The following is a 14,992-nucleotide window of genomic DNA, read 5'->3' as shown; positions in this document are numbered from 1 at the left end:
GAACGTAACCAAGTTACAACGGGGCCGACAGATTTCCTGTGACTGAGGTTAGCAAGGCTGAGGGCGGAGGTCTGAAGTGAATGGGCGGGAGCTTCAGGCTCGGTTCGAACCAGCACCCACTGGGCCACGTCTCAGTTCCCCTCCGGGTGCGGAAGCTGCCCGCGGGGAGACGTGGAAGGAGCCAGGCTCGAGGCACCAGGCGGGAGGCGAGCCGCCGGGAGGAGGACGCGCGCGCGTGACCCTGCGGCGCGTCACGTGCGGCGTCGGCGGCCATGGCGGGAAGCGAGCCACGCCGCGGAGGCAGCTCCCCTCAGCCGCACCATCCCGACTGGAGCCGGCTGGAGGCCGCCATCCTCAGCGGCTGGAGGAACTTCTGGCAGTCGGTGGCCAAAGACAGGGCAGCGCCGAGGGCCTCCGAAGAGGAGGCGGACGAGGAGGCCAGTAGCCTGACCCGGCTGCCGGTGAGTGGCGGCTGCGGGCCGCGGAGGACCGAGGGGTCGGGGCGGGAGGGGCGCCCTGCTCGGGCGGCCCCTGGGGCCTCGCCGCGCCCAGGTCTGGGTCTGTCCCGTCCTGCAGCCCTTCCGGGCCGTGTGGTCACCTGGGAGTAACAGTTGACCTGAGACACTGAGGCGTTGACCTTTGGTGCTCCGCAGCGGGACCGATGGTCGCATCGAAACTCGCCGTCAGGGGGCGCCCCGGTCACCCGCCGGCTCATCCTCGTCTTCTGCCCCGCAAAACAAGTGTTGGTACTAGAACCTCCAGAAGGGCCTTCAGGAAAAAGAGAGACCGCGCCCGACCCTCCGGGCAGCCCGGGGAAGCCTGCAGCGACGGTGTTCTCAGCCGCGTGCCTCTCCGTTCAGTGTGTCAGAACACCGGGGAGACCCCCCCCAACACTGCGAGGACACCGTGGCTCTTCTCTCCCCGCCTCGTTCAAGTACCAGCGCGCATGCTCCACTGAGAAGAAGCTAAGAGCACCTCATCTATTGTAGGCAGACGGGGAAATGGAGAGGCGAGAAATTTCTTAGAAATTATTAAATTCCGTGTCTCAGCTGAACCCTTCACACCTCCCTCTGACATCTCTCAGAAATTGAAAACTGCAGGCTTAGAATGCCTCCAGGGTTCTGCCTTTCCTAGAGCTTCTTTGAAATAATAGATGCTATGGAGGAGTTCAGATGACAGATTTAGTCTTTGATCTAACGCAAGATCAGCAGTTTGTCCTCTTGATAAAGATTTTATTTTGTAGGCTAGATTCTTTCTTTAAGTAATTTGTTCAAATGACCGGTGTGGCAAAATATCCATCAGGAGAAATTAAGGATCTGGTTATTTTGCTTGCAAAATGAATTATTTCATTGTGTCGGAAATTAAGTACCGTTATTGACGGCAGGAAGATAACTTCAGAATTATAGATTTCATTATTAAAAATACTGACAAATTGACCTTTGGTTTTCTAGTGTAATTATTTTGTGTAATTTATCATGATAGAAGCATTAAAAAGACTCTTCGGTTGACCTTTGATTTCCTAACATAGTAAAATAATTACTTGGTATTTTATAATTTATTATCCGGAAACAGTTTTCCAGGATACATTTTTCATGCCTTTCACCTGTTTGCTGTTTCCATTTCAGATTGATGTACAGCTATATATTTTGTCATTTCTCTCACCTCATGATCTGTGTCAGTTGGGAAGTACAAGCCATTATTGGAATGAAACTGTACGAGATCCAATTCTGTGGAGGTATTTTCTGCTGCGGGATCTTCCTTCTTGGTCTTCTGTTGACTGGAAGTCTCTTCCAGATCTAGAAATCTTAAGAAAGCCTATATCAGAGGTCACTGATGGTGCATTTTTTGACTACATGGCAGTGTAAGTAGTTTTATGAATTAAAAAGAAGGTATTATATTTGACTGCAAGTCAATAGTCTAACTTAGTCTTTGCTCTGCCACTAATTTGTTTCATGGAATTTGGGTCTAAGTGTTCTTTTGTAAAAATTCGGGATTAAGTTAAATGACTTCCTTCATAGGACCCATTCAGTTTTCACATTTTGTTATTTGCCTGTGGTACCTGACACTGGAGTATCTGAATAACAGTTGACAGTTCATATGCCAAGACGTAAACACTTCTTAAAATTTTCATTATCCTTAGGATACTTATTTTGTTAAGTAACTTTTTAAATTGTTATTTCTTAGATCACTGTTAAATCCTAAATACTTTTCTGTGTCCAAAGAAGGAATGATCAGCAATCAGAGACCAGTTCTTTAGCAGGGAAGAAAAACATTCTCAGGGTTCTGGGAAATGAGATTTTGTTTTCACCCAAAAGCCCTGACACTTTTAAATATCATGTAACTGAGAGCATTAATAGTAGTAGTAGTAGTAGTGGTGCATTGGATTCTATGGGGGTGCTTTTTGTATGTTTACTTAACATAATTTTCACACAATAAAGAAGGTATTATCCTTGTGTTATGGATGTGGAATTGAGGTTCCCGATGGTTATGGATTTGCCTGAGGTCGCATACCTTAGAAGGGGCTGTTCTGATTGGAATCCTAGCATGCTGCCTTAAACATACAGTGTCATTGGGTCTGGATATAACCTATTTTGTTGAGGGCCCCAAATTTAAGGCATGGTAATAAAATTAAAAGATATTTGTGTTTAAGGTAAAGATTTTAGTAGCTAGATATAGGATTTTTTTCATTTTTTTAAAGTTATTCAGATCTTTCCTTATTCCGGTGTAGATGCTAAGTCTTATAAGGCTACTTGATTAAAATGTGGGTGTTATGTTATATATAATTTCAGTTAGTGCTACTGTACCCTGACTTGGCTAGTTGTTATTTCTACATTGTTCCACAACCAACCTTAGCATCAAATATATCATGCTGTAAAACCAAATTTTCCCCAGGAATAGTAATAGTCATGGTAACTACCATTTGTGATCATATAAAGTGGGTTTTTTAAAAGTATAATTAACATACAGTGTTATATTAGTTGCAGGTGTACAATATAATGATTCAACAGTTCTATGCATTTTTCAGTGCTCTTCTTGATATGTGTACTCTTAAAACCCTTTATATCACTGGTCCCCCCTACAGCCTTCCCTCTGCAAAATACCAGTTTGTTCTCTGTATTTAAAAGTCTGTTTTTTTGGTTTGTCTCTTTTGTTCATTTATTTTGTTTCTTAATCTATAAGTTAATATCTGATCCTTACAACCCTGGGTTAATTGTTATTGCTCAAATAATTCAGATTTTATTTTTTATTATTATTTTTAAAATAATAGTTTATTGTCAAATTGGTTTCCATATAACACCCAGTGCTTCTCCCCACAAGTGCCCTCCTCCATGACCATCATCCCTTTCCCCCCTCTCCCTCCCTGTTGATTTTCAGTATTCAGTAGTCTCTCACATTCAGACTATAGTGGCTTATACAAATAAAGTTGTGAGGCTTGGCCAGATCTACCTAGCCTCAAGGTAGATTTCTTTTTCCTTCTTGAATTACAAGATTCCTAAATAAAGATCATTATCTAGTTAGGTTACTGATTTTCTTAACCAGCTTGATTTAGTTAAAGGGATTTAGGTTTTATTTTGATTTGGATACTGTGTTTTAATAGTATGTTTTTGCTAACATGTAGAATTGCTAATTTAGAAATTTATAGCTATTGAGAGAAACAGAGTTGTTTTCTTCACATGATTCTTAGTTGGCTAGGTTATCCATAAAAAACATTTGAGCTTCTGTGTGTATTTAACACTTGCTAAACTGTTACATTAGAGGCTGTTAATAAGAGTATTTAAGAAATTTGATTATATTGGTGGCTTTAGTAATTTTTTCCTTTTCGTTCTTTTTTTTTTTTTTTTTTTTTTACCTCTAGAGGTATGTATGCTAATTATCCATGTAGTTTATCTTCAGTGTGGGGATTTTCAATCTTGGCACTACTGACATTTCACACCAGGTGTTTAGACCAGTTGTCCTGTGCACTGTAGGATGTTTAGCAGCATCCTTTACCTCTGTTCACTAGTAGTACCACCCACTGACCCCCAGTTGTAATGACAAAAATTCCTGACAAGAAAGGCTGAGACTCACTACTCAATTTAGTGCATTTTTACAGCTGCAACAAATGTTAGACCAAGTGTTCCATGAGAAAAAATCTAAATGAAAGATTAGACAGTAAGTAACCACTTCCTGGGGAAAACTGTCTCAGCTTCTGGACGACTTCGATTCCCAGAGCACCTTTGCTTTTTTGGTCATGGCATTCAGCCATTATAATGGTGTCTGTCCCTTCATGAAGATTGTAGCTATATAATTAGTGTATCTCTTATGTTTATCAGGTTCTCAATAAAGTATATATTGTTGAATGAACTGGCTAAATTTTTTTCTATCTTAATTTTCTAATTGTGACAATTTTATACAGCTATAAAATGTGCTGTCCATATACAAGAAGACCCTTGAAATCTACTCGTCCTGTGTATGGAGCTGTCACGTCATTTTTACACTCATTGATCATTCAGAATGAACCACGGTTTGCTATGTTTGGACCAGGTTTGGAAGAACTGAATACATCTTTGGTGTTGAGCTTGATGTCTTCAGAGGAACTTTGCCCAACAGCTGGCTTGCCTCAGAGGCAGATTGATGGTAATTTTCATGTTAATCTATAGTATATAATAATTAAAGCACTTTGAGCTTGACATTTATGTTGAATAATAAGAAATTAATTTTTAATTAATTACATCTTTGATATAATGAAGTAATAGTAATTTGGTGAATAGGAGCCTCCCCCGCCCCCATCCACCAGTTCCAATGGATTGAAAGAATTGATTTACGTTTTTATGAGAGGTGAGCTTTTCCTATCTAAAGTTTGTGTAATCCAGAATATAAGATTATATGAAAGTGGGTTATATGTTATCAAGATGTTTGTACAGTGTTTATCATATTTTAAAAGAATGTTAACAGCAAAAACCATTCAGAATCTACTTAGTGCAGGGTACTTTGATATACTTTGGAATTTTTAAAAAGAGCTCAATACCTTCCTCTTCTTTCTATGAAAACAGTAACCATGTAGTTAGTTGGCAAGCAGGAGATACAATAAACATACATAACAGGATAATCTAGCTAATGCTTTGCTCATTCATTTAGTGAGAGCACCTATTAGATGCTAGAGGTGCAGAGATTTAAAACAAACATCAGAAATCTTTGTCTGCCCTAAGATACTTAGTCTAGGTAAGGGCAGAGACAGATATGCAGCTGAGTAGAATATGGTGTAATTAGCCTCCTGGGTAGAAAGATAAGAGTCAAAGAAGGCTCTGTGTTGAACAGGATGCCTTGTTTGAGTCATTAAGATGAATTCAAGTAGGCCATTAAAATAAGGGGTAAAAGTATTATGAGCAGTGAGAACTACATTCCTAAAAGCACAGAAATCTGGGTACATGTGACACTTTCAAGTAGCTCTGTGTGTCTAGAGTGGGGCTACGTGAGAAGACACGTGTATGTCATTCTTAAGCATTTGGGAGCTGTTGAAAGATTTTAAGCAGAGGAGTAAGATGATCAAGATTGCATTTGAGAAAGATCCAGCTCCTAAGTGGAAAATTGATTAGAAGAGGCCAAAAAGACATGGAGACCCATTAAGAAACCACTACAATACTGTGAAAAAAATGTGAAGGATACCGTGTTGACTGAGGATGTATTAGCAGTGGTTATATATTCCGATGTAGTTTTCATATTGGATGATGGTGCCATTCACTAGGATAAGGAAACACAGGAGGAGGAAAAGAAACTTTCTTGAGAGATCTGTATAGGGAGAATGACAGCTACTCTTTGGAATATGCTGACTTTGATAACTCTGAGAGATACAAATAGAGATGCCCGCTATGAGCAATCCACTTGAATGGAAGCTCCATTAGAGGAGGCTAGCTTTATTCTTGGCTGTGTTTTGGTGTCAGGCATGTAGTAGACACTCAATATATATATTTGATGAGTGAATGAACAAAGGACAGTAGATTACTCTATGCATCCAGATCTCAAGAGTAAGATCTGGGTTAGAAATCGAGATTTAGGTATCATACAGTATCTGTATGGATTTGGAAGTTTCTGAGTAAAGAGGGGAATATTGTGAACCAGGTGCTGAGATATTCAGTGAATGTTTAGAGGAAAGGGTTGTCAAAAGGAGATTCATAAATGATGAGGCTGAGGAAGGCGAGATGGTACTGCAACTGAACGGTGTGTCCAGAAAGAGATGAAGTTTTGAAAAGAGTTAGTGAGTACTAGGACATGGAAGTGAGGAGTAAAGAGAACATTGACTCCACCTTTTTACTCTGAGATGTGAGAGAATAAGCAATTTTGTTACGTGAGAGTCTTCAAGAGAAGCAGCACTTAAGAGCAGGCCAGTTTCAGATAAGGCTGTGAGGTCAGAGATATAGTAGATCAGATATAGTAAAATTTGTTTCTGTGATCTCTGGGTATCTCTTTGGGAAATTTCTATAGCAGACCTGGTGGCCAGAGGACTAGGGTCATGCTTGCAGTCTCAGCCGCCCAGATCTCTGTACATGTGTTGCCAGGAATGGTGACACAGGAAGGCATGGCAGGTTTATTTAAGCAATTAGATTGGCTGTAATTCAGGAATCAAAAATATGAAAGGTGGAGTTGTCCTAAAGAGGAAAGTAAAGGTGAGATTATATTAAGTTGTTTTTGAAGAGCGATGGCTTTGAAGCCATCTCTCCAGGTGTTTTGAAGAGTGATGGCATTTTAAAGCCATCTCTCCAGGTGCTGTCAGAAGAATGGACAGTAGGGGGCAAAAGTGGATGTAGAGGACTGGTTAAAAGTGACTGCAAAAGTCCAGGTGAGGGGTGTGATAATTTAGACTAACAGGAGGGGGTGAGGATGGAGAGAAGTAGACAAATAGAAAAGAACATTTATATAGCAAAAGGAAATAGAGTCATGGAAGGAAGAAGGATCTTTTCATGATGCAAAAAAGAAAATCGGCTCCTGAGTGTTAACACAGCCAAAGAAGGGAAGATTTTAAGAAAGAAGGACAAATAACAATGTTAAATAATTCAGGTGAACGTAGTAAGAAGCTGATATTTAGTATCACACTACTAGGAGTTTTACATATACAGTCTCATTTAATGCTTACAATATCTCGGGGAAGTATGTATTATTTCTGTATTTTGATGTCAAAACTGAGGCTCACAAAATACGGTAATGTGTTGCAAATTTAGGATTATAACCCAAGTCTAATTCCAAATTTCAGTATCTGCATATTTCCTCAATTTTCTGAGGTGATATCTATGACTCCTCATGAATTTAAAAACATTTTCAGAAGGAGGAAAAGGCCATTTCACTGAATGTATACATGGAGTATATGACTAATGAGAAACATAAAAATTGGAAAATGAGTCTTAGTCTTGAGGATAAATATTAGTAGCTTTTAGCTGCTATGATGCAGCTGCTACTGATATGTTGACACAAAAATGAATGCTACAAGCATAGCAGTTCTTTATTTATCCATATTTTTATTGCCATGTAAATGAAAATTACATACAGCATCTTTTCTTCAACACAGATATTTTATTCCAAAGCTATGTGTAACTTGTCATGGAGTTTTTAGTTGCTCATTTTGCTTGCACTGGGTAATTTTTTTCAATCTGATGTTTTTCTATATTTTTTAATGTCTTGTTTTGATAACTGTAATTTTCTTCTTTAGGTATTGGATCAGGAGTCAGTTTTCAGTTGAGCAACCAACATAAATTCAACATCCTGATATTATATTCCACTACCAGGTAAGGCTGCCTACTTGGTGGCCTACCTGAGGCATCAGGACTTGGATACTTTAGGGGGATGGAGCCTGCTTAGTATTTGTTTATGTTTTATGTTTACATTTTTCTTATAGAAAGGAAAGAGATAGAGCAAGAGAAGAGCATACAAGTGCGGTTAACAAGATGTTCAGTCTACAGAATGAAGGAGATGATCAGCAAGGAAGCCGGTATAGTGTAATTCCACAAATTCAGAAGGTGTGTGAAGTTGTTGATGGATTCATCTATGTTGCAAATGCTGAAGCTCATAAAAGTAAGCATTATCTTACCTCCTTTTTAAGAGCACATTTTATTTTTGCAAAGCAAATAAGAAAAGGCATTTTTAGGCTTTACTGTGGCTTCTTTATAATGGTTAATTTAAAAAATATGATTCTATGACCATTACCGTTAATAGTGGACTTTCAAACTTTGATATGCATTCAGATCATCTGGGCAGTTTGTTAAAAACATACCTGCTTGATTCCTATTCTGATGGATTTTAATTCATAGATTTGGGTTGGTTCTTGGGCATCTGTTTTTTTAATAAGCACCTACAGAATTTTGATGCATATCAAAGTTTGATGCTATAACTACATAGTATTTCTTTGTTGTATGTTCTGTGCTTGTTATTGATGTTTTGTCTACTTCTGGCTTTGTTCAAATAATTTATACAGATAACTGAAAACGTTTACCTTTGTTTTAATTGTCCAGATAGTAGAGAGATGTGTGGGGTGGAGTATTTAAGTAGATTAGTTAAGAATACTTTCTATGTATTCGGAATAATTACCCTTCACATTGTTGTTTAGGCATGAAATCAGAGTATTATTGGGCACAAGCCAGTATTACATTTTTTCTCCAAAATCTTTTGTGAATATGGTAGGGCATGAATATATAATACACTGTTCTCACTCGGAACAAGGTAGCGGGAGCCACCCAACTACTGAACGAATTTAACGTTATGGTGCACTGAAGTTAACCACAGCAACAAAAGCTAAGTCCAGCTCACCTACTGACTAGTTGGAAACCCACTGCATTAGTGACCTAACAGAAGAAGCGGCATGCCCATTTCTGGGAAGAGATTTTCTTCACCTCTGTCTCTACTGTTCTTCTACATAAAACATTTACCATTAAATTGAAAATTATAAGACACACACACACACACAAAAATGAAAAGACCCATTGTCCAGAGACAAAGCAATCAGTGGAATCAGACCCAGAGATGACCCAGATGTTGACACTCTCAGGGACATTAAAATAACTATGATTAATATTAATATCTAGTGGAGAAAGTGGAAAGTATGTGTGAACAGATAGGGATTTTCAGCAGAGAGAGGAAGTTATGAGAACATAAAATGGGGATGCTAAATATGAATATATAACAGGTGAACAAGAAACAGGTGAACAGTTTCCTCAATGGATTTATCAGCAAAAGAAACCTTTGGTGAACATGAAGATAAACTAATTGAAATTATCCAAAGTAAAACACAGAGAAAAGAGTAGGAGTGGGGAACAGAGCATCTAAGAACTGGGGGAACCCATCAAGGGAAACAACTGAGGGGTCAGCATACTTTTTCTCAAGGGGCCAGATAGTAAATATATTACGGGTGTAAGCCATGTGGTCTCTCACAGCTAACTCAGCTTAGCTGTTAGAGTGCAAAAGTAACCATAGGGAACTTAAAGTGAATGGGCATGACTGTTTTAGAAAAAAATTGTACTTATAAAAGTAGATCCATAAAATATAGTACGCTAATCCCTGATCTAACTCATGTAATTTCAGTCCCAAAACATGAAGAAAGAAAACAAGGAAAAAGAAATTTTTGAATGGATAATGGCCAAATATATTTCAAAATTACTGAAAGACAACAGACTATAGATCCAAGATACTCAGAGAACTACAAACAAATTAATTAAATAATACATATATAAAAAATACATTTAGATACATTATAGCCAAAATGATGAAAACCTAAGACTAAGAGATTATCTTGAAGGCAGCAAAAGCAAAAGGAAGCATACATAGAGAGGGCCAAAGATAAAGACTGAGAATTCCTGAAAGAATTGCTGAAGGCAGTGAAGGGAAATCTTTATAGTATTGCAAAACAGGGAAAATCTTACATCCAATAAAGATATCTTTCAAAAATGAAGGCAGAATCAAGACTTTCAGACAAAACCTGAGAAAGTTCATTATTATCAGAAGATTTGCATTGCAAGAAATATTAAAGAAAGCTCTTCAGGCAGAAGGCTGTGACACCAACTGAAAATTGGATCTTAAAAAAAAAAAAAGAGGAGCCCTGGGATGGAAACAATATAGCTATATGTATTTTTTTTCCTTAATCTAACTTTTTTATAATTATGTAAAAGAAAAATAATGATAATGTATTGTGGCTATGTGGTATTTTTAAGTAAAATATATAATAATACAAACCGCATGGAAGAGAACAAATGGAAATACATTGGTACAAGGTTCTCCTATATGTAAAGTTGTATAATAGTGTCTAGAGTAGACTGTTACAAGTTAAAAATGTACATTGTAAATCCTTGAGCAGCCACTAAAAAAAGTGTGAGAGAGGGTACAGTTAAATAACTCAGTAGTTAAGATAAAATGGAATCTTTACAAAATGCAGTCCAAAGAAGGTAGGGAAAAAGAACAAAGAACAGTTGGGACAAGCGAAAATCTAAGAGATCTATGATAGATTTAAATGCACCCTGCTGATAATTACATTAAATGTTTATTCATTTTTTATTAATATATAACAAATCCCCTCCAACCTAGTGGCTTAAAACACCACCTGTCTATCAGCGTATCGTTCTCTATATCAGAAGTCAGCACAGCATGGCTGGGTCCTCAGCTTAGGGTCTTACAGGATGAAATCAGGGTCAGGTGGGTTGCATCACTTTCTGGTGGCTCTGGGGAAGAATCTGCTTTCTAACTCACTAAAATTATTGGCTGAATTCAGTTCCTTACTGTTGTAGGACTGAACTTTATGTTTTCTTACTATCAGCTGCAGGCTGTTGTCAGCTTTTAGAAACAATCTTCATTTCTTGCCTTGTGACTCTCTCTTGTCTTCAGATCCAGCAATAGAGAATCTTTTTCACCAAGAGAACCTCATCTATTCTCTTAGGTCAGCCTCATTGAGGATGCTGTCTCATTCTTGAAATCATATGTATCTTATAATGTAGCCTACTCAGGGCGGTGATATCCCATCACTGATTCTAGATTCCTCCCACATTTAAAGGCTAAGAGATTATACAAGGGTGTCAATCATTGGGGGTCCTTTTAGAATTTTGACTCCTTCACAATGTCAATGATTTATACCGTCCAAAGAGAGGCAGAGATTGCTAGTTTGAATAAAGAGCTAGACCCAGCTCTATGTTTAAATTGTTTAAACTAAGGCCTTTGAGGAAAAGAGTAGTTAAAGCTACAAAATTTGTGAGAGGAATATCTATATCAAAGTATTTTTGTTTTTAAAAACTATAAAGACATCTGAATGGTACTATGACTATTTTTCCCTCTAGTATCACCAAAATTCCTATTCTTGAAGGCTACTTAATGTAATTTTATGACAGATCAGTAAGTGAACAGCTGTAAATAAAGAGCAATAGAGGCAATTTATTATGTGTGGATCTTGGGAGTTTGTTTTTATTTTCTTATTTTGTTTATTTTAAAAATCACTATAAGTAATGCAAATTAAGGGTTTTGACTACATTCTTTAGGACATGAATGGCAAGATGAATTTTCTCGTATTACGGCAATGACAGATCCAGCTTTTGGATCTTCAGGAAGACCTATACTGGTTTTATCTTGTATTTCTCAAGCAAATGTAAAAAGAATGCCCTGTTTTTATTTGGCTCATGAGCTGCGTCTAAATCATCTAAACCACCCATGGATGGTAAGGTCTTATTTTCTCTGGTGAGAAAAATCTTATTTTTATTTTTCACTATTCACTATTTGATTTTATTCTTTCCTACTCATTCTCTTTCATGAAATCATGTTCTAAAGTTAGTTTTAATGGCTTAATCAGTGGAGGTATTCAGTTGGTATCAGTAAGCTTCCCCTGATCATTTGCTCTCTACTTCCCTTTCCTACCATATACTGTAAGATGTCAGTTGGCCTTTGTTTTGTTTTGTTTTGTTTTTAATGTCAGTATCATGTTTTTTTAAAAATATGAATGTATTCTTTAAGGGTCATCAAAAATATAAATTCCATCTTATTGTTTCTTTCCAATTTTTATTTTAATTATGAAACCCTTTCTTATGAAACCTTATATGAAAGCTTCTAGGTAAAATAAAGAAAAATTAAAATTGGAAATGCTTATGTTTAAAAAGTTAGAAGATTTTCTTCCTTCCTCTCCCTACACCTTCCATAGAGCCCTGAAGACTCTTTGGAACACAGTTTAAAAACAACTGATAGAGGCATACCTTCCTGAGTGGTGGGAGTTTTAGCTTACCATTAAGAAAAGTGGCAGTCTTAAAGACACATTTTTGCAACTGGATATCACATTTATCATCTGACTAGCTAGATTCTTTCAAAAATGTTTTAATTTTCGAAGTGGATTCTTTGGAGGAAAAAATTGTTTTTCCTGATATATATAAACAAGTCATAGAAATGATAGTTCTTATCATTCCCAAAGTTGAGTTCCAAGATAAGTAATAAGCCTCACATTGTGATACGTATAGATGTAAGGATGATCATATTTTTTAAAAAAACTTTTCAGAATTTGGCCTTTATTTTTTTTTAATGTTTTATTTATTTTTGAGAGAGAGAGAGCTCAAACCCACGAATTGTGAGATCATGACCTAAGCAACCCAGGTGCCCCACAGATGATATTTTTTATCTGAGTTCCGTAGGAGACAACTTGAATGACTCACCCAAAGTTAATTGGGATTTTTTAAACCCTATTCTTTTTTTATTACCTAGAAAAATGTTTCTTTTAATCATAAGATTTTGGACTCAGTTTCTTACACTGATCTCTCTTATCTGCTCATAGGTCCAGGATACAGAGGCTGAAACTCTAACTGGTTTTTTGAATGGCATTCAGTGGATTCTTGAAGAAGTAGAATCTAAACATGCAAGATGATCCTCCTTTTAGACCTTGGGAACTGAAACCATTTGAAACCTGTTAGTAAGGTCGTGTTGTGGATATTTGCTCGGTCAGCTCATTTTGTCCTACCTTTTTGCTGATGGGCTTTATATTGGGTTAGCTGTAGCTCCTGTGTTTTTTTACATAATTTTTACTTTTTCCTTAAATCAATTATAAGAAAAAACTTCAGTGCTAGCATTTAGCCCCAAAATGAACCCTTTAAGATTTTTGATAACTTTTATATTTTCTTTTTTTAAATATTAAATTCTAGAAAAAACAAGTTTATACTTCTCTCATTCCTTGTGACTTCTCTTTCCAGTTCAAAGGTTGCCCTGTTGGAGAATAACAAATTTTATAGGTTCTTTTTAAGGATCTTTAACTGGTTATCAGAAAGAAATTTTTATGTATTTTTAATAAATATACTGCTTATAGGCTGGAATATTCATTAGAATTACATTTAATACAACTTCTAGGTTTTCTCCTAAAACAGTAGAAAATTAACCTGGTAACATATTCAATACTAATTAAATGAAAAGAACTTTCTAGGTAGTTCTTGCTATTTCAAATAACTTTGAAGGCTCATAAAGCTCTAAAGCCAAATTGTATTTCATCCTCCTACAGAAAACATTCCATTAAGATATGGTCATAAGATTTCCTCACAAATTGCTTGCACTTTGCAGAGGAAATGTTACAGCTTTCCCGTCTCATTGGAACTGAGGAATTTTAAGATTATAATAAAAAGAGCATAGTATTTGGGTTAGCATTAGGGTTAGGATTTAAAAAAAAATCATAGTAGTATTAGGGGTGCAGTGCCCAAGATATAGCCTACAACCTGTGAATGGGTGCTGCTCCAAAACAGGTAGCCTTGGGTACAACTCATCCACAACTTGGCTTCAGCAACATGGTAGTTGGGGGACAGATGGGAAATGCTAACATCCTGTTCCTGAGAGGGTATTTCTCTAATTTGGAGAGGTAGGTAGTATGGTTCTGCTTCCTTGGATGCCACAGTCTAGATTGGAGTTTCCATATAGAGGGAGAGGCAGTAAGTGTTGGCTCAAATCCCAGACACTTTATGTTCTTACTGAGTTTTAGTAGACTCTTAAAAACAATACTTCTTCATTTATTGTATGCTTTGGGGATCATTTACAGAGACTTTAAATGGTTGGTTTTTTAAAAATAATTTTCTCCAGTTTCTCGAGGGAGCAATTCCATGGAATCTCTTATGCTATTTATGCCTGAAGTAGACCTCTTATTTTCCTTTTGTAGTATGTCACCTCATTGATTTCTGATATTGGTAATTTATGTCATTTTTCTTCCTGAGCAGTCTGTCTAAAGTTTTATTGATTTTATTCTCAACTAACCACCTTTTGATTTTATTGATTTATTTATTATTTCATTGATTATGCTCTAATCTCTATTTTTCTGCTTTAAAATTTTTTTGAACTTTCATTTTCTCTTTTGTGATTCCTTTTTTTTCCATTTCTATTCTTTAAGAAAGAAATTTAGGTTATTGACTCTCATTATTTTTTTAAGTAAGTATTTAAGCTATCTATTTTCTCCTAAGCCCTCTTTAGCAGCATGAACACATTTTGAAATATTGTGTATTTATTATTCAGTTAAAATGGTTTTTAAAAATTTTTTTATGTTTATTCATTTTTTGCGAGAGAGACAGAACATGATCTGGAAGGGCAGAGACAGAGAGAGGGAAACACAGAATCTGAAACAGGCTTCAAGCTCTGAGCTGTCAGCACATAGCCTGACGCGGGGCTCGACCTCAGGAATGGTGAGATCATGACCTGAGCCGAACTCATATGCTTAATCGACTGAGCCAACCAGGAGCCCTGAGTTAAAATGTTTTCTAATCCCTTGAGATTACTTTTCAATCCATGGGTTATTTAATATTACTGTTTTAGTATTGTTTAATATCTATTACCAATATATTTTATTGTTATTGATATTCAATCTCTCTTTTTCAGAGAACAGACTCTAAAATTTCTATCTTTTTAAATTTGTTGAGTCTTACTTTATGGCCCAGCTATGGTCTATTCTGGTGAATATGCTACATGCACTTGAAAAGAGTTCATATTCTGTAGTTGTTAGTTTTATAGCTATCTATTAGGCAAAATAATTTATAATGTTCAG

At 36.9% G+C, this 14,992-nt stretch overlaps 1 protein-coding gene across 2 annotated transcripts; it reads left to right on the top strand.

Annotated features, from left to right (window-relative positions):
* Positions 1-233: 233 nt before the first annotated feature.
* On the top strand, positions 234-13,289 carry FBXO4 (F-box protein 4). 2 transcript variants are annotated; one of them, XM_029940945.1, is made up of 7 exons: positions 234-461; positions 1,626-1,735; positions 4,397-4,617; positions 7,682-7,757; positions 7,868-8,043; positions 11,484-11,659; positions 12,758-13,289. In XM_029940945.1, the coding sequence occupies exons 1-7, from the start codon at positions 273-275 to the stop codon at positions 12,845-12,847; spliced, it is 1,038 nt and encodes a 345-aa protein (XP_029796805.1). In that variant the 5' UTR covers positions 234-272; the 3' UTR covers positions 12,848-13,289. The 2 variants fall into 2 exon arrangements, with proteins under 2 accessions (XP_029796805.1, XP_029796804.1); XM_029940944.1 differs by having other exon boundaries at positions 1,626-1,861.
* The last annotated feature ends 1,703 nt before the right edge of the window (positions 13,290-14,992 follow it).

The sequence above is a fragment of the Suricata suricatta genome, chromosome 6, assembly GCF_006229205.1.
Source record: "Suricata suricatta isolate VVHF042 chromosome 6, meerkat_22Aug2017_6uvM2_HiC, whole genome shotgun sequence".
Classification (NCBI taxonomy): domain Eukaryota; kingdom Metazoa; phylum Chordata; class Mammalia; order Carnivora; family Herpestidae; genus Suricata; species Suricata suricatta.
This window is presented reverse-complemented; position numbering and strand designations above follow the sequence as displayed.

Bases quoted from the DNA above. Each gene is read 5' to 3' on its own strand.
- FBXO4 (XM_029940944.1), top strand. From the start codon at position 273: ATGGCGGGAAGCGAGCCACGCCGCGGAGGCAGCTCCCCTCAGCCGCAC. The intron at 1,862-4,396 runs GTAAGTAGTTTT...AATTTTATACAG, and splicing joins TTTTTTGACTACATGGCAGT to CTATAAAATGTGCTGTCCAT. The intron at 8,044-11,483 runs GTAAGCATTATC...TACATTCTTTAG, and splicing joins AAATGCTGAAGCTCATAAAA to GACATGAATGGCAAGATGAA.